The sequence below is a fragment of the Gracilinanus agilis genome, chromosome 1 (genome assembly GCF_016433145.1).
Source record: "Gracilinanus agilis isolate LMUSP501 chromosome 1, AgileGrace, whole genome shotgun sequence".
NCBI lineage: Eukaryota > Metazoa > Chordata > Mammalia > Didelphimorphia > Didelphidae > Gracilinanus > Gracilinanus agilis.
In genome coordinates this window covers 693,911,888-693,930,024 of record NC_058130.1, presented here as the reverse complement: position 1 = coordinate 693,930,024, position 18,137 = coordinate 693,911,888, and the positions used below count along the sequence as shown (strand labels likewise).

Genomic DNA, 18,137 nt, shown 5'->3' with positions numbered 1-18,137 from the left:
TTTCTTGAAAAACTTCAAGCAAAATCTATTTCTTATCGAACTCTTTATGCTCACTCAGTCCATTGCCATCTTTTCTTTCCCTTGGTGGAGAAGAATCAGGATGGATCAAATGACCTTTATAGCGTTGGGCCTAGCCATGAAATCTGAGAAAATCTAAGAACATGATACAGAGAGAACTAGCACCAAATCACTATAAGAGTGTTATTATGAGAGTATTTTATATATATATATATATATATATATATACACACACATATATAATGACTATGTCTATAGTTAACCTGAAAAGAGCATTGGTCTTGGAGTCAGAACATACATGAATAAGTCCCAGATCTGACAGGGAATGGTTGTTATCTAGCTTAAGTCATTTTGTTCTCTCTGAACCCATTTCCTCAACTATAAGGTGTAGAATATAAGATCCTTAAGAATAACTTAAGAAGTTTTTCATTTCATCTTTGTTTTAGCTTAACACAGCCTAGAAGAAAGTAGACACCTAATAAATGCTGATGGAATTGGGTTGGATTGGACTGGATAGCTGTTCTAATTAGTACATAAATTTTTCTGAGGATCAAATTTGGTAATAAATGTGACATGTATTTGGTAAGTAGAAAAGCTTCAAACTAATCCATTGATCAATAAGCATTTATTAAACATCCGCTGTTTATCAGACACTCTCCTCAATTCTGGGGTTACAAAGACAAAAGTCTCTGCCCCCAAGGAGCTTATGTTCTGATGAAAAAGAAAAAATGTGTAGCTGTTGTTGTGACCAGTCTCTAGTATATTCAGTTATATTCCTTGAACATTTATTAAACATCTGCTCTATACAAGGCACTCCTCTGAGCCATGACTTGCTGTGTGCCCTAGACAAGTCACTCCATCCTCAAAGTCTCTGTTCCTTCATCCACAAAATGAGAGTATTGGACTAACTGATCTCAAATAATTCTTTTCAGCTCTAAAACTGTCTGCACATGTGTAAGAGGCTTGCTAGAATAGGAAGTAGTATACTATATACATGTGGGTCATCTCTTAGAAAGGGCCTCAGAATATTTAATCTGGTGTCTCATTTGATGTAAGCATCACTAGTAGATATCAAATGGCAAACAGATGGGCTAATCTTACTTGCTTCAATACTTGAAAGAGCTGTAATTTCATCAGTATGAATGATCCCTCCAAAAATGCAGATCAAAAGCACTCTATAACTTAGTAGTTGGTCTCTGAGGGTTGTTGTTGTCTTTTCAGTTGTGTTCTATTCTTCATGACCCCATTTAAGGTTTTCTGGCAAAGTTTGCCATTTCCTTCTCAAGCTTATTTTACAGATGAGGAAACTGAGGCAACAGGGTTAACTGACTTGCCCAAGGTCACATAATTAGAAAGTATCTGAGGTGAGATTTGAACTCAGGAAAATGAGTCTTCCTGATTCTAGCCATGGCACTCCTACCCACTGTGCCACCTTAGAGGGCAGCAAACAGGTAATGAACCTCTCCAAACCTACCTGGTCTTGCCTTCTAACAACCCTCAAACAGTATTTCATTAGACCTATACTCAATCTTTATAGCTTTCCTGCCAAGAGGACAGGATGGTGCAGGGGTGGGGGAAAAGCATTGTCTTCAAGGATCCAAAGGACCTTCATTTGAAAGTGGGGCTATGTTTGCTCTTTTAGGCTCCTGGAGGCAGAAACAAGAATAATGAGTAGAAATTACAGGAAGGCAGACTTCCACTTGATAAAAGGATAAAACTTTCCCAACAATCATTGCTGGGTTACCTCGGGAGGTAGTGAGTTCCTCATCCCTGGGGATAATCAGGCAGCCAGTGGACAATCACCGATGTGGGATATTGTACTATGAGTTGTACTAAATGACCTCTGAAGTTCCTTCAACTCTTGAGTTTGTGTGATGATTCGCTGTCCATATAGAATCAAAGAATGTATCATGTCAGAACTGGACCCTTCTAGCTTGTGTTCTGAGGTTATGACTGGTCACCAGAGTGTCTGGACCTGTGTTGGGCATTCCTTTCTATCTGCTGCCTGAGGCTACACTCCTTTCTGGATTCTGACACCACACCGCACCTTTAGAGCTCTCTTTTTGAAAGAAGCCATCAATTGCACTGTATTCCTTGTTGATTTACGTATCTGTTGTCAGGTATTAGTGATCAAAGCTCTACTTCCTGCTAAAAGTCATTTGAACAAGGAGTGGTTGGCAGTTGTTTCCTAGGCTCACAGTTCAGCCTTTAGAATCCTAGAATGTCAAGGCTGGAAGAGACATTAGAACATAGATCAAATGAGATAATGTCTGTGAAAGTGCTTTATAAACTGCAAATTGCCATAGAAGTGTTAGTTATTATTATTCGTGTTATGCTTATGCAAAGAGTTAAATCCTGGGGCCGGTGCCCAATTATGTCCAGCTCAGTGGCTCTCCTGACAATATTTGCAGTTGCTGTGGAGTGAGCTTGTTAGGGCCCTTGTCTCCCAGTACAAAGGGCAGGTTTGGGCTGGGCCAGAGGACCTGCTCTGACAGGAGCCAAAGACAGCAAGAACATTAATTCAGCATTTGCATGGTGACCATCCCTAGGAGACACTGAGGCTGACAGCTATCATGTCTGTCTTTTGTTTGAATTGAATTTACAATTAAAAAAAGAAAGAGAAAACCACTGGCAAGCTCAGAATGGGCAAACCAATGGAAGAAAATGCACATGCATGCCTATGTGTATGTGCCCACCAGAAAGCATGCACAATGAATCCAAAGCTTCTATTCAGGGGAGAGAAAAAGGAGAAATACTACCTGCGGGAGGAGTCAGAAAGAAAGGGGAAACTCTGAAGAGAGGGCAGAAGGAACAGACTTAGGGAGGAAGGTACATAATAAATAGAAAAAAAGAGCTCAAGATGCTGAAAGAAAGGGGCCTGGAACAGTTACTGGGTAAGCTCTTCTCTCAGGCCACCTTCCTCAGACTGGAATCAGGAGTTCTCAGAACATTTAGTGCGGCAATTAGTGACTGCGCCAGGATTAGAACCAGGGTCTGCTGACTCAGAGTCAAAAGCTCTTTCTTAAAGTTGTGAAATCAAAGGGATCGTTGAAGTGTGAGAAGCACAATATTTCATATCCAGAGAATTTCAGAATTAGAAAGGTTCTCTGAGGCCAGTCTATGCTGAACTTGAACACAGTAGATCCTCTGTAGAACATCCCTAACAAGTCATCATCCAGACTCCATTTGAAGGGTCCAGATGAGCTTCCTTCTGACATAGCTCATTCCATTTATGGACAGCTCCAATTGTCAAAAAGTCTTTTCCTTACCATATGCTGAAATCTGCCTTCTTGTGACTTTATTACTCTTATTTCTGCCCTTTGGGACCAGATAGAACAAATTTAATCTCTATTCTGTGGCAGCATTTCAGACACTTAAAGATAGTTATCATGTCATCTTTAAGTCTTTTCTCCAAACTAAACATAAAATCACAGATGTTAGATGCTGGAAGGGACCTTACAGCCCATCTAATCCAAGCCCCTCATTTCTTTTAGGTGACTGCCAGATTTTTGCATTTATCAGACACATTGACATAAAGAAGAATGCAGAAGGGTCTGGTCAGAAATAAGTGAAATAAGTGAGCACTGGCAACTTTTGGCTGGCAGCCACGAGGGCCAAACCTCTGGTTCTCCTTCTGTCTCTTCCTCTCCGAACCCAGCAGGAAGGATGGTGGGCTCAAAAGTGAATATCCCACATTTCAGCTGTGAATTAGGTTTTCAGTTCACACTGCCCAGGTAGCCCCAACACTTCAAACTTCACCAGGTTGCCATTAAGCTCTTTTTAATTTCTGTCTATTTTCATGAATTCTGATTGGCTTTTTCTTGTCTGGTTGCAGGACTGTAGCACTCATCTCATTTTACAGATGATGCACAGAAAAGCTAAATGACTTGCCCACGATAATTAGTTATCAGAGATGAGATTGGAACCCAACTCTTCTGACTCAAATCAATGCCCTTATATGCCATGTTGCCTTCCCTTCAACAATTATTTGAATGGCATGTGTCTAGATTCTTCGCCATGCTCGGTCCCCATCTCTCAACACACTCTAGTTCATCAATTTCCTTCCTAAAATATAAACCCCAGAACTGAACAATAGCTAGGACCAGCTGTATGTGTGGAAATGCTAAGGATGAATAGGGCAAGATCCTTGCCTTCAAGGAGCATGCATTTGTAATTGAAGGGAGAGACATGGACACATGTACTTTAAATAGAACAAAATAAATGCATAGCAATGGTACAACCATTGTGTAAGATAGGTGGAAGAACTCATTTGTGCCTAGAAAGGGTCAGGAACAGAGGAATGAAAATAAGGGTATTTAAAGTTTGTTTTTGATGGTACTGCAGCTGAATTTTAAGCCTTTGATGTTCTCTCACTGTGGGTCTGGAGATGTTTAATCAGCCCAGTTAAATAAACTGTAAGTAGACTCTTCCTGATCTATCCTGTGATGAGATTTGTGGCTGATGTGGAGATTTCATTTACTTCTCTCAGACTTCTTGTCCATCTAGTAAGACTTTCTGAGTCATATGCCCAACATAACTCCATTGGATGGAGTAATAATAATGACCAAAGTAGAAATGATGGCATGTTCCTCATAGTTTTCATGATTCTAGAAGTCTTTGTGGCCATTTGTCAAGCATATGGGAGAGGGATTATATGTGCTCTGCACATCTCTAGAGGGTATCCCTAGGACCAGTGAAGTGGAAATCATAAAGAGAGCCAAGTTCTGGCTCAACACAAGGAAGAATTTCATAAAAATCTAGCCTGTCTCACAATGAAATAAGTTGCTTGGGGAGTTAGTGAGTGCTCCTAGAAGTTTTCAAGCTAGAAGATTATAAGGGATGCTATAAAGGGGATTCTTAATAAGCCCATGAAAGCTGTTTCCGGTAGATTGACCTCTAAGGTCCTTTCTACCTCTAAAATTCTATTATTTTAGAGTCACAACCTCTCTCTGAGCCTCAGTTTCTTTCAACTGTATATAAATGTATAACAATAATTGTACTACTTGGCTTTTGGTTATTTGAAAACTGGGAAATAGGAAAGCTCTTCTATAAGATCAGCTTGCCCTATCTGGAATGGAAAGACCTCGGAATCTGCTTCTGATTTGAAAAGAGACAAGAATAAACCTACAGAAGACATTAAAATGAGAGAACTCCTCAGAGCAAGGAGGCTTTAATTTTTGGTCTCTTGGTCAGGGTAGAACAGAAAGTCTTTCCTCCATGGAATATGCCTATATAATATTTAACAACACATCTGAAAGGAGTGGAGTTTTTTTTCCTTTAAAAGAAAATTAGGAGGCAGCTTTGGTGGCTCAGTGGATAGAGAGCTAGATCTGGAGATGGGAAGTACTAGGTTCAAATGTGACCTCAGACACTTCTTAGCTGAGCAAGTAACTAGCCCTGGGCAAGTCACCTAACCTCCAATTGCTAGCTCTTATTTTATTATTTTTTTTTTTTTTTTTGCCTTGGGACCCAATACACAGTATTGATTTTAAGAGAAAAGATAAGGGTTTTTTTTTTAAACCCTTGTACTTCGGTGTATTGTCTCATAGGTGGAAGATTGGTAAGGGTGGGCAATGGGGGTCAAGTGACTTGCCCAGGGTCACACAGCTGGGAAGTGGCTGAGGCCGGGTTTAAACCTAGGACCTCCTGTCTCTAGGCCTGACTCTCACTCCACTGAGCTACCCAGCTGCCCCAAGATAAGGGTTTTAAAAAAAATTAATTTTTTTCTAAAGTGGTCATTTCCCTAAGATTTAAGAATTGTATCACATAGTGCAAAGTATTTCCTCTCTCTGAGTCAAGAGTAAACTCTACTCTATGTCCTCTCACTCGGTTGCTATGAGAATCAAAAACAAAAAAAAGATAGTGCATTTAGAAGACTAGAATCAGATTAATAAAGGAAACAGGGACCTCAGAGTCATAGTTTATAAGCTATGTAGCACAGAGGATAGAGCTCTGGACCTAGAGACAAGAAGACCTGAATTCAAACCCAGCTTCAGAAATTTACTAGCTATATGACCCTGGACAAGTCATTTACTATGTTTACCTCGGTTTTCTGATTTATAGAATGGGGATAATCATAGTACCTAGTTCCCAAGGTTGTTATAAGGATAAAATGAAGTAATATTAGCAAAATGCTTTACAAACCTTAAAATGCTCCCCAAAATGCAAATATTGTGTTGTTTTTAATCATCATTATCATTATCATCATTATTGTATCTCAATGTTTTATCTAGACACTACATAAAGACCTCTAGTGACATACCACTTCCCTGAAATGGCAGCCTATTCCACTTTTTGACAGGTCTGATCATTAGGAAGTTTATTCTTCATATAGTCCAAATCAGCCTCTCCATATTCCACCTATTAACTAAATCTAGTTGTGTCCTCTGTCCTCTGAGGCTAAGCAGGATAAAACTGTTCCCTCTTCTGTGTGAATAGCTTTCAGATACTTGAAGAAATCAGTCCTGTCCCCATACCAATCTCTTTTCAAGGCTAAATATATAAATATATATGTATATATATTATATTTTCTTGACTCTGGCTTCATGTTGCCTGGTCTCCAACCCTCTCACCATCCTGGCTACCCTTCTCTACACATGCTCCAACTCGTTGGGGTCTCTCTGCAAATGTGGCATTAGATTATAAATTACCAAAGAAAAAGGAAGAAGAAATATAATTTTTATAGCTAGGACTTTTAGGCCTTCCCAAGATTTTCAAACAAATACTATCTGTGGACAGTAGCTATAACCACCAATGTTCAAATGAGACGATGTTATATAAAATACTTTGCAAACCTTAAAGCAATATAGAAATGTCAGTAGTTATGATCATCATTCAGTCCGCTCTCCTCATGACAACAAGGCATAGAACATGGCATCACTCTAGCCCTTGGTACCTTCTTCACATTGTTCAAAACTCTGTATAAAAGTCCTTAGTCCAGCCCCACCCACCCAGACCATCACTTTGGCTTGTCTGCCTGGGTAATATCATCATTGCCATATCTTATATTTGTATCAGAATTTATGTTTACAAATTAGCTGCTTTAACAGCTAATATATCATTTGGGCCCTGTGGCACTACTGTGCAGTAGGTAGTCCAATGACCATCCTTCCTTTACACATTAGAAAGCTAGGGTTCAGCAAGAAAGAATTTATGAACTCGAGAGCAGGATTTTTTTAGCATCGGTATTTTTCTAGTGGTACTAAGAGTCTCAGAATTCCAGGGTTTCTGAAGAATTAAAGTATTGGGTTACCTGGAGGGCTTTGGGAAGGCACATGGTGGGTGAAAACAGGCTGCACAGTACAAGTAACATATAGTCAAGACATACAATCTTCAGAAAAGTATGATTAGAAAGTCTGTGGGCTGGTCATGGTGAGAGCACAGAGCAGTGGAGAGCCTCCATTCATATCCAAGCAGGTTCAAGGAATCTAGAGGAAAGTCTCTTAGATGGACCCCTTGTGGAGAATGCCTAGGAGACTTAGACTAGAGCTGAACAGAAAAAGAAGTCAAAGATGGCTTTTGATCTTCCCTGCTGGAGGGAATGCCCATGCATATTAGACCATACATCCACCCAAGAAAGAGAGAACTAGGTAGGACCTAAAGACTTGTTTAGTCCAATCTCCCCACCTTAAAAAGAAGAAACAGACCCAGAGAATGAAAGTCAGTTTCCAAAGGTCACAGATAATAAGGAACAGGGTCAGAATTCAAACCCAGATCCAGTGACTCCCAAACCAGTATACCGCACTGCTGAAGGGACTTGAGTAGTAAACTGGGTCACACAGCTAATAAACGGTAGAACTGAGGCCGCCAAACCAAGACTTTTGGCCATAAATCCAGGACTCTTTCTGCTAGAGCAGCATTTCCCAGACTGGAACCCAGTTTGGAAATCAGAAGATCTGCCTATACTACACTGACTTTAACATAGCCCTAATAGCCTTCCTTTTCCCGGCCTCCTTCCAGGGAAAGAAATGATGAAGGAGATCTATAAATAACATAAGCAAAAATCAGTTTCATTCCAAGCAAGCCAATTCCATTTGCAGAGTATTTGCAGGGCCTGACTTCCTCCCAGGAACTCTGGATGCAGAAACCACAAATGTAATTAACTCCATCCCTGCATAGAATCTGAGGGCCCCCTCCCACCCCCTCTGGGTATAGCATTTGGAGTTGGGGTTCAAAGATCATTCTCATTCTGGCATGCTGGCAGGGACACCACAGCTGGGTGTCAACACAAGGTTAATCATCATTGCTAGCCTGAGCTGCTGTTTCTCAGAGAACACTGTCAGCAAGCATTTATGGAGTGGCCATGGTCAGGGATGTCGTGGAAAGCATCGTCCCTCAGGGAGGGCTGGGACTAGGTGACCAGCGAGGTCCCTTTCAGCTCTGAGATCCTAGGAATCTCTTATGATCTTTTCCCTAGAGGAGTCGATGGGAAAACAAAGTATTAAAATAGGAAATTATTTGAGAATGACGACAGAGCAACCTGTCAACAAATATGAAATTAGCCCATTCAGACTTAACACAGTCAAACTTCATTTACACAGTACTGCCAGGAAACAAGGCTTTTCCATATTACTGAAGTTTACCCCTCTAAGTAGCAAAAGGTTTTTGAGTCCTTCAGATTAAGTTTCGTGACCCACTTTCCTGCCTCAGTAAAAATAAAATATACTTCACACAAAAAGTCCATTTCTGATTTTTCTTGGGCTTACCAGCTGATCAAGACAAAGAAAGCAGTTGCTGAAGGCTCCAATGTTGGACATGGCTGCAGTACTTTCAGTTCACATGGACAGATTTTGAGAATTCATGTCTACAAACAAATCGGGAAACATTGGCTCTAGAGCCTGATTTAAAGACCCTGTGCTTGGCACAGGGATTACAAAGATTAAAAACAAAACAAAATAGCAAAATCCCCACCTTCAAGGAACTTAAATTTTGGCATGAGAATGAGACATAAATAAAGAAATACAATACCATCAGAATGTTACAAGTGCTGGGAGAGATTATGAGATATTGGACAAAGAAGGATCATTTCTAAGAGTGAAGTTTAGAGGGAAATTCCTGAAGGATATAGCCTTTGAGATGAACTTTAAAAGAAGGAAAGGACTTCAAGAGGCAGAAACTGGAGAGAGTTCATATCAAGGGTCCCATTGTGGAAGAAGTCCATCCCAGAAGGTACTGTGTGCTCAAAATGGACCAACACTGGAGAGAGAAGAGTAAGATCAAAGAATATCTGGTAGTCCAGATGGCCAGAAGAGAGAATACCTGAAGTATAGTGGTATAAAGTAAGCACAGAGCCAGATCACAGAAAACAGAATGCCAAGCAAAGCAATTTGTGTTTTATTCTTCCTCTAGCCAGTTGGGGTACCGTTGAAGATGTTTAATCCAAACAGTAGATCCAAACAGATTCCAGACCTGGATAATTTTGGTAGTGGCATGAGGAATGGATTAGGGAAAAAAAGTAAAATTAGAGACATATTAGGAGGGTATCATAATAATTGAGAGAATTGAGAGGAAATTATATCTGAATTAGAGTTAAATTCATGAGAGCAGAAAGAAGGTGGCAGATCCAGGTATTGAGTCTAAGCCTTATCTAAATGCCATATAAAGTCAGTATCAAGAAAAATGAGAACTGAAATGGTTCTCATTGGAAAAGATAAGCATTTTTTGATAATAGTAATTTAAAAAGACATTTTTAATTTTTAATTTATTTTCATTTCACTTATTTTAGTTTATTTTAGTTTTTAATTTTTAATTTATTTTTATTTTATATATGTAACATATATAATTATATATATTGTTTTTATTTATTTAAAAAGATAAAAAGATATTTGATAATAATAGATTAAAGTAAAATAATGAAGTTCATTCTCCGCTTCTCTGGTTGCCTTGGAATTCAGTGTGGAGTTCATCACCAATGGGATTTCAAAACATTTTACATTCAGGCTTAACCACTGAACTATCACCATTAGAGGTAGAGAATGGAGCCCAAGGCTCAAAAAAATTATGAAATAGGTGAAAATTTGGCCTATCTTCTTCCAGGGACTCAATGCCCTTGTATCCTTTCCTTCTCTGGCCTATTCTGTTTAGAGTCAATAGTATTTCATGTAGTTTCCAGTTTATAGTATCGTTTGGTTAAACAGCAACTGACCTACATTATCTTCATGGCTCCCATAACAGTTCAGAATATAAATCACCAACTTCTACTTGCTGTATGTCCTTGAGTAAGTCATTTCTCATGGCCTCTATTTCTTTACCTGTACAATGGAGATCATCAGCACTATGGTGTAGTAAAAAGAGTCAGGCTTTAAGTCAGAAAGACATAGTTTTAAAGTCTTAAATAATGGCTGTGTGACACTGAATAAATCACTTAACTACTCAGTGTCCATGGCAACTACCCAAAACTCAAAGTTGCAAAACTGGTGCTGATCCATATTGGTGTAGAAGGAGATTCCTCACCAGGCCTTCCACATACCAATGAAATCACAAGTCCAAATTTTGTTTTCAAATGGCATATAACTGTTGCGCCATCCATGACACAGGATTATAGCGAGGAAAGTGATTGTAAACCACAAAACATTATTTACAAATATGAACTACAATCCATATTTTGCAAGTAATGAAATTGAGGCTCATATAGGTAAAGTGATGTGACTATGATCATATTCCTACAGGACAGCAAATGTTTGCATGGGCTATTTGTGCCCAGCCTATGGTAGAGCCTTCTGAATACATATTGCTCTGCTCATCCAGGGTTAGGCACACCGTACACTGACCCCGTGATGTCATTTTGGCCCTCTTCAACTGCAAAGAACAAGAACCAACCAAGTAATGGAGCTACAACTTGTGCCTAAATCTAGGACTCTTTCCACTAGATCAGCAAGTCCATAACTACTCTCTCATTGTTTTATTCTGTAATGTGTCACTGTCTTAGCTTCTTGAAAGTAAGAATTATGGGGCAGCATGGCATAGAGAATACCTAGAAGACTTACACATACTCATTTGTCTAGTGTAGGAGAAAGATAAACTTGAAATTAGGAAGCCTGAAATTAAAATCCTGCTTCTGATACTTTTAAAAGCAATGTAGCCAGCCACAAATATTTGTAATGTTCACGTGAGATAATATATAAAGTACTTTTTAAACTTTAAATATGTTATAATCATATCTGCCTCATAGCAGAAGGACTTACAATGAAGGTCAATGAAACTATGAGCTATTTCATGCAGCATTATAAGTTGTAGCAGAAAGTTCTGACAAAGGGAGACCCATTAGAGAAGGAAATGGCAAACCACTTCAGTATTTTTGCCAAGAAAACTCCCTGGATGGAATTAAAATGTTAAAAGATACGACATCAGAAGATGAGCCTTTTTCTTGGTGTCTTCCAGTGCCTAGTACCAAAAAAGGTCATTGATTAAATATATGATTATTGGTTGAAACAGGTATTGTTACATTGTTATGTCAATCATTAATTTTAAAAAGAATTCACTAAACGCCCACTATGTCAAGCAATGGTGTCAGATACTTGACCTGTTGCAGTCAGCCTGCAGCCAACAACATTGTTGAATGCTGCCTGAACCAGGTTAAAATGTAATTGGAAAATCTTTAACAAAATAAATAAAAATACAGTAGAACATAGATAATGTTGATATGTAGTTTTCTCATTCAATTTGCAGGCTACAGGGAGCTTTATGTCAATTTTAGTAGTCCTGTTTCTATTTGAGTTTGATATCACTGATGTACAAGACCCTGTGCCATGTGAGACAATTTTTAATGAAAACTTTTATAACTGCACATATTTATAATGTGATTTTAGGAGCTTATTTTTTTGACAAGTCTAGTCATATGGACAATAACAACTCAAACAAAGCTTTTGATGAATAGCATGTATACAAGGGGTATCATTTTCATACCTCTCTTAGTAGACACACCATTGCTCTGACTTACAGACTTTTCATGCAAATGCAGTAAATTTAATATTTTTAGAAAGATACAATATGATGGACATGAAAGTGCTTTAAAAACTGTAATGCTACATAAATGTAAGATACTCTTGTTTCCCTGGATCTCCTGCAGCATGTAATTGTACTCTGCATGATGTATGTTAAGATTTGTTCTTCCAAAAAAGATGAATGTCTTTGACTATCTCTTCTTTTTTTTTAAACCCTTAACTTCTTTGTATTGGCTTTATAGGTGGAAGAGTGGTAAAGGTGGGCAATGGGGGTCAAGTGACTTGCCCAGGGTCACACAGCTGGGAAGTGTCTGAGGCCGGATTTGAACGTAGGACCGCTCGTCTCTAGACCTGGCTCCCAATCCACTGAGCAATCCAGCTGCCCCTTTGACTATCTCTTCTAATTCTCTGATCCTGCTCTCCCTCTCACTTACCTCCCACACCAAACATGGCGTATGGCATCCAACACATAGTAGCTTCTCAGTAAAGATGTGCTGATTTGAGTTCATGTAGCTGTTCAGTAATTGGTGGTTTTCTCATCTTGCCTTCCAGATGTGCTCGTAGATGGACAGCTATGTGACTGTGATGTTGTGGCAGACTGCCAAGTTGGTGACCCCATCCCACTTGAAATACGGCTAACCAACTGGAGCAAGCGAAATGTGGGGCCCTTTGCCCTCACAGTGATCCCCTATCAAGACTACCAGAATGGAGTGCACAACTATGAGCTTCAGGATGCCATCACCTTCGTGGGCTCCAACACCTTTTACATTGACTCAGTAAGTTTGTTTGTTCTGTTCAAAAACAGAAAAAAAATCCTAGGCCCAGAACTTCTCCATGGCTCTTTCTAGTCTTGAATTCTCTCCTTATTTTGCTTAGACTTCTATAATCCAAGATATAAAAATTTTCACGTATAGAATCTTAGAATCACAGAATCACTGAATCATATAATATTTGCGTTGGAAGGAACCTCTGAGGTCATCTAATCAAATCCAGTGGCTGATGCAGAGGGTAGTCATCTACAGCTCTAGCCCTGCCTCATTATTTTTCATTTTCTCAAAGAAGCCATTTTTGAAGCCAGGTATATTGCTAGACTAATGAGACTAAAGCCCTTTCCACAAGTTTGCACAAAGTCCAGTCTCTCAGATTTGGCCCTTAAAATGGATTGCTGCCAGTGCTGAGGCACTGGTACCTGAAATTGAAAAGTGAAGAACAAAAACTCTAGCTGGGGGAGGTCAAAGGAGAGACCAAGAGGAAAGAAAGAAAGAAAGCAACCAAGTGTTGCAGCCACACAACCAGAATAGACTAGGAAGATGAAAAAATGACTGAAGAAAGAAGTTTTGGATCTTGGTTGTGGGAGATCAGTCTTCAAGGTCACATATGCCTGTACTGTTTCTTTTGAGGCCCCACTAAGGGATGGAGCTCAGTGCTATCCATGGTGCTGATTGGCCTTGACTCAGCATGGAGAATAAGGAAAGAGATTAGACCACAAGTTTCTGTACAAATGGGGAGAAAGAGGTAAGGTAGATAAGAACTGAGCTGATGAATGGTAGAAATGCAGGGGTCTATGCCCAAAATAGACTCTAGGACAAAACCAGGAATCTTAAAAACAGGGTCTCAGAGCAAGCTAGGAAGAGGTAGGGCCTGAGCTTTAGGCATCATGATTGTGAGTTTTCCTAAGTTTGGATTCAGTTTAGCTATAGGATCCTGATCTTCTATGATCACCCCTGCTCACTAGGTTCACCTAAAGTTCCTTCAGCTGAAGAGTTCCCATCATACCTTTATTTATCTTCTGAAGTATTTATTAGGTACTTCTGTGTGCATAATATGAGAAGATGAAAAAGGTTTAGGGACAACAAGCTCAATATGCAGCCCTTTCTCAAAAAAAAAATTGACTCATAGATTCCATTAAGACATATAAGTGGAGATGGACCTGATCTTGTCTGGTACATATCTAAAGTAGTCTGGTCTGGTCATCACAGTTCAGGAATGATAGTGGCCAACAAAAATATGTCAGAAGAAGTATGGTGAGGGGACTGATGACCATGCATATAAGAAAGAACCTGAGATATTTAGCCTGAAAAAGAGAAGACTTAGAAGGGACATGATTGCTGCCTTCAGATATGACATGTAGAAAAAGGCTCCACAATAGAGAACTAGGACCATTTAGTAAAAGTTACAGGGAGGCCCAATATAATGAAGAACTTGACAGTCACAGCTATCTAAAATGCCTTTTGTGGTCATGAATTCCATAACATTGAAAAGGATCTGGCAAAGGATGATCACCTATTGGGAAGCTAAAAAGGAAAGATCATGGTGAGAATCAGCAGCCTACAACATATTATAAATAAGGAATTACAAAGGAAAAAGGATATTATCAAAGAAATATATGACTGAAAAAAGAAGATAGGCAGATCATGTAGTGAGAGCAAAAGGATGAGTGAGAGTGTGTTACATTCTGCCTGGGGTGACTGATTTAATATAATGCTATTTTAAAGATCTGTTCTTTTAATTTAAAATAAACCAAAAGAAAATAGAAAAAGAAGGGGAAGTATATTCCTGTCTGGACAGCCTTGTGATCTATTGGCATCTTCCCAGTGTCAAAAGCAAACAAGAAGAGTACCCAGCACTTTGGGTGGATGCCTTTCTAGGGAACACAAAGGAGGGCATGGATAAGAGGCCCAGAGGATGACTAGGTTGGCATTTGCATCAATGGAAGAAATTACACCCCACCCCTCAATGAGATCCTAGGTGTATTGGAATATTAGAGTACCTGAACAACACTTGCAATCATTCTACTAGCAATGAATCTCTCTAAGGTACATAGGTGGTGCTGTGGATATAGCACAGGGCCTAGAGTCAGGAAACCTGAGCTCTTATTTGATCTCAGATTTACCAGCTCTGTGACCCTGGGCAAGTCATTTCATCTCTGTTGACTTCAGTGTCCTCATCTATAAAAAGGGGATAATAATAGCACCTACTTCTGGAAGTTTGTGAAAATAAAACTAGGTAATATTGGTAAAGTATTTTGCAAACAACATTACATAAATGCTAACAATTAGTAGTAGTTTTATTACTATAATTATCATTAACCAGGCTCATTTTTGGTGTCACACTCTGTGTCTGTCATTGGACACATACTTGAAGCCTTTCCAGCTTGTGAAGAATAACTAGAGTTGTTCTTGACTCCTCTGATTCCTTCACCACAGCTAAATTCATTTCCTCAGAACTAGAATCCTAGAATGTTAGAACTGGATGGATGGGACCTTAGAGCATAGGTCATTCAAAAATATTCAAATGGATCTGTGATCTCATTAATTTAGGCGTTCTCTCCAATGATGCAGATAGCAACTCATCCATGCTTATCCTTACATATAAAATAAATTTGTATCAATGGCATCTAATCGAATGAACTGTACATTTAAAAAGTAATAAAAAAAGGAAAAAAAGATTAACTCCCCAAAATGAAGTCCAGCCATTAGTCACAAATACAAAAGTCTTAATGCCTAATTTAGCAACTTCATGACTCTTGTGCATGTTCTCCCATAATATGGAGGTTTGGTTGGTACAATAATAATAATAATAATAATAATAATAGCTAACAGTAATATAGTACATTACGGTTTGCCAAGAACCATATATACATTTACCTGTAAACAAACACAATAGAGAGATAGAGTAGGACTCTATGAAGTTGGTGCTGTTATTATCCCCATTTTTATAAACTGTGACCAAGAGAGTTTAAATGATTTCCTCTAAGAATGGAAGATCTAGAAAAGACCTTGCAACACAGGTTAAGACATAGAATGTTAGCTCTGAATGGAGTCTTAGAATTCCTCTAGTCCAGCCTCCTTATTTTGCATATAATGAAACAGAGGTCCAGAGAAGGGAAGCAATTTGTCAATACCCATATCACTGAAACCAACCGAAGGTGGTGACATATTTGTCTTGAGATTGTGGTCATCCTTCCCTGTTATTGTCAAGTCCTTTACATTTGCTTGCATGAGATAGTCTAATTTGAGACTGACAACCCTTATTGTCACCATCACCATTGTCTGTTCTTCTCCTACTCCTCTCTTCTCCCTCTCCCTCTCCTTCTTCTCTTTTCCCTTTCCCCTTCCCTTTGTTCCCCTTACTCTTTCCCTTCTTCCTCTTCCCCCTCCTTCTCCTCTTCCTACTTCTCTTCCTCTTCCCTCTCTTTCTTCTTCATAACCCTTACCTTCCATCTTAGAATGAATACTGCATATTGGATCCAAGGCAAAAGAGCAATAAAGGCTAGGCAATGGGGGTTCAGTGACTTGCTCAAGGTCATACAACTAGGAAGCGTCTAAGGCTATATTTGAACTCAGGACCTCCCATCTCTAGGCCTATTTCTCAATTCACTGAGCTACTTAACTGTCCTTCTTTTTCTTTTTTTTTTAATATATGCATTTGTTTAGATTTTTTCAGAAGTTGTTTGTGCCTATTAATAACTTACAGGAATCAAAATTTCAGTCCTTTGGGAAAGGAAGATTGTGAAACTGGTTCCCAATTTGAAGTGCAAATTAATTGTTTCTTGGTTGAATTCTTTAAAAGAAACTTGGTAGAAAATGCAGAGTAAAGTTAATGGTGACATTTCTGGAGAGGCAATATGGAATAATGAAAGAACCATGGGCTCTGCCATTCACTGACAATGTGACCTTGGAGTGACCATTTCTCCTCTGTAGTATTAGTAATTTGGACCACAATATCTCTAGGGTCTCTCCTAGTTCTAACATTCCATGATTTAGACCATTTGGACCAATTCTGTGAATTGGGTAAAAATAATCCTGGGGTCCATTGGAAGGAGCATTAAATTTGATATCAGAAAACTTGAGTCTGATTCCTGATTATGGTCACTCACAACCTGTGCAAACCTCAGAGTTCTTGTCCTGGCTCTTTAGACTGCCTCACTGTATGACTTTGGACTGGTCATTTCTCTCTATTTTTCTTCATTTCTTCTCATCTATACAGTAAGGAAAGTTGACCTATAAGTTAGATGATCTTTAAGGTTCCTTGCAACATAGAATTCCATGAAGCTGCAATTCTAAATAAATCATTCCACCTTTATAAGCCTCAATTTTCTCATCTGTTAAGTAAGGATCCATTCATTCACTCATTAAGAAACCTACTATGTGTTTAGCACTGTGCTAAGATATGGAACTCTGTAAGAGATTCTGATGACTGTCAGAAACAGGGGAGGAAGCAGTGTTCCCCTTCAGGTGGAGGGATCAGTGAAGGCTTCATGGAGCAGGGTCTTGAAGAAAGAGAAGGATCAGCACAGTGGAAAGGAGATGGGTGCACATTCCTATCTATATATGAGGTATGGCTTGTATAGGCTGGAAAGTGCAGAACAATATCAGCAACAGTCAATGAATCAGTTAACAAACATTTAATAGGTATTTCCTACATTCTAGGCAAAAAAAAATGAGTGCTCCTACCTGTCTAAAACTCACTTTGATAACGCCTGCACAGTGCTTCCTAAAACACCATCTAGGAACATGTATTCATTGTTACAGTATCATTTCAATAAGTTCTATCTTGGATCCCCCAACAGGTTCAGCCGATGGAGAACTCTGTGTGCCTGGGTGCCCTCCTCTTCCTCTACACTGGTGACTTCTACCTAAATATCAAGTTCCACGAAGACAGCACCAGTAAGGAGCTTCCGCTGTCCTGGTTCTGCCTGCCCAGCGTCCACATCCGAGCCCAAGGGCCTGACCTCCAAGCTTGAAAGCCAAGATCATATGGGCTTAGGTAGACTGGAAACTGCCTTGCCCACAAGTCATTTGGATCCCACATTGACATTCGAACCCCTATTTCTTCCCAAGGCTAAGCACCCAACATCTTGAGAGGGGCAGTTGGAGAAGTCCATCATGGAAGCAGCTGCACCACTTGCATACCCAAATTCCTGAAGGGTGTACATGCATGTGGGACACACACACACACACACACACACACACACACACACACACACACACACACACACACACTTTATGGAAGCTAGAATGAGGGAATAGAAGATAGATTTCAGTCCCAAACTCATCCCTCCTCTTGTCCCCTTGCCCCTGACTTTCTCAGGCTTTACCTGAAGTGACACAGTCAAGTTATACCGAGTTCCTCCTCTCTTCCTTTTCTTACAAAATGGCCCTCATCCCCAAGCTA

At 39.5% G+C, this 18,137-nt stretch overlaps 1 protein-coding gene across 1 annotated transcript in view; it reads left to right on the top strand.

The window, feature by feature from the left end:
• Positions 1–17,853, top strand: part of TRAPPC9 (trafficking protein particle complex subunit 9) — a 1,005,189-nt gene extending 987,336 nt beyond the window's left edge. Inside the window, exons 23-24 of the mRNA XM_044684475.1 lie at positions 12,513–12,736; positions 17,533–17,853. Of these exons, the coding sequence (XP_044540410.1) occupies positions 12,513–12,736; positions 17,533–17,706 (398 nt within the window). The 3' untranslated portion in view covers positions 17,707–17,853. The remainder of the gene's footprint in view (positions 1–12,512; positions 12,737–17,532) is intronic.
• The last annotated feature ends 284 nt before the right edge of the window (positions 17,854–18,137 follow it).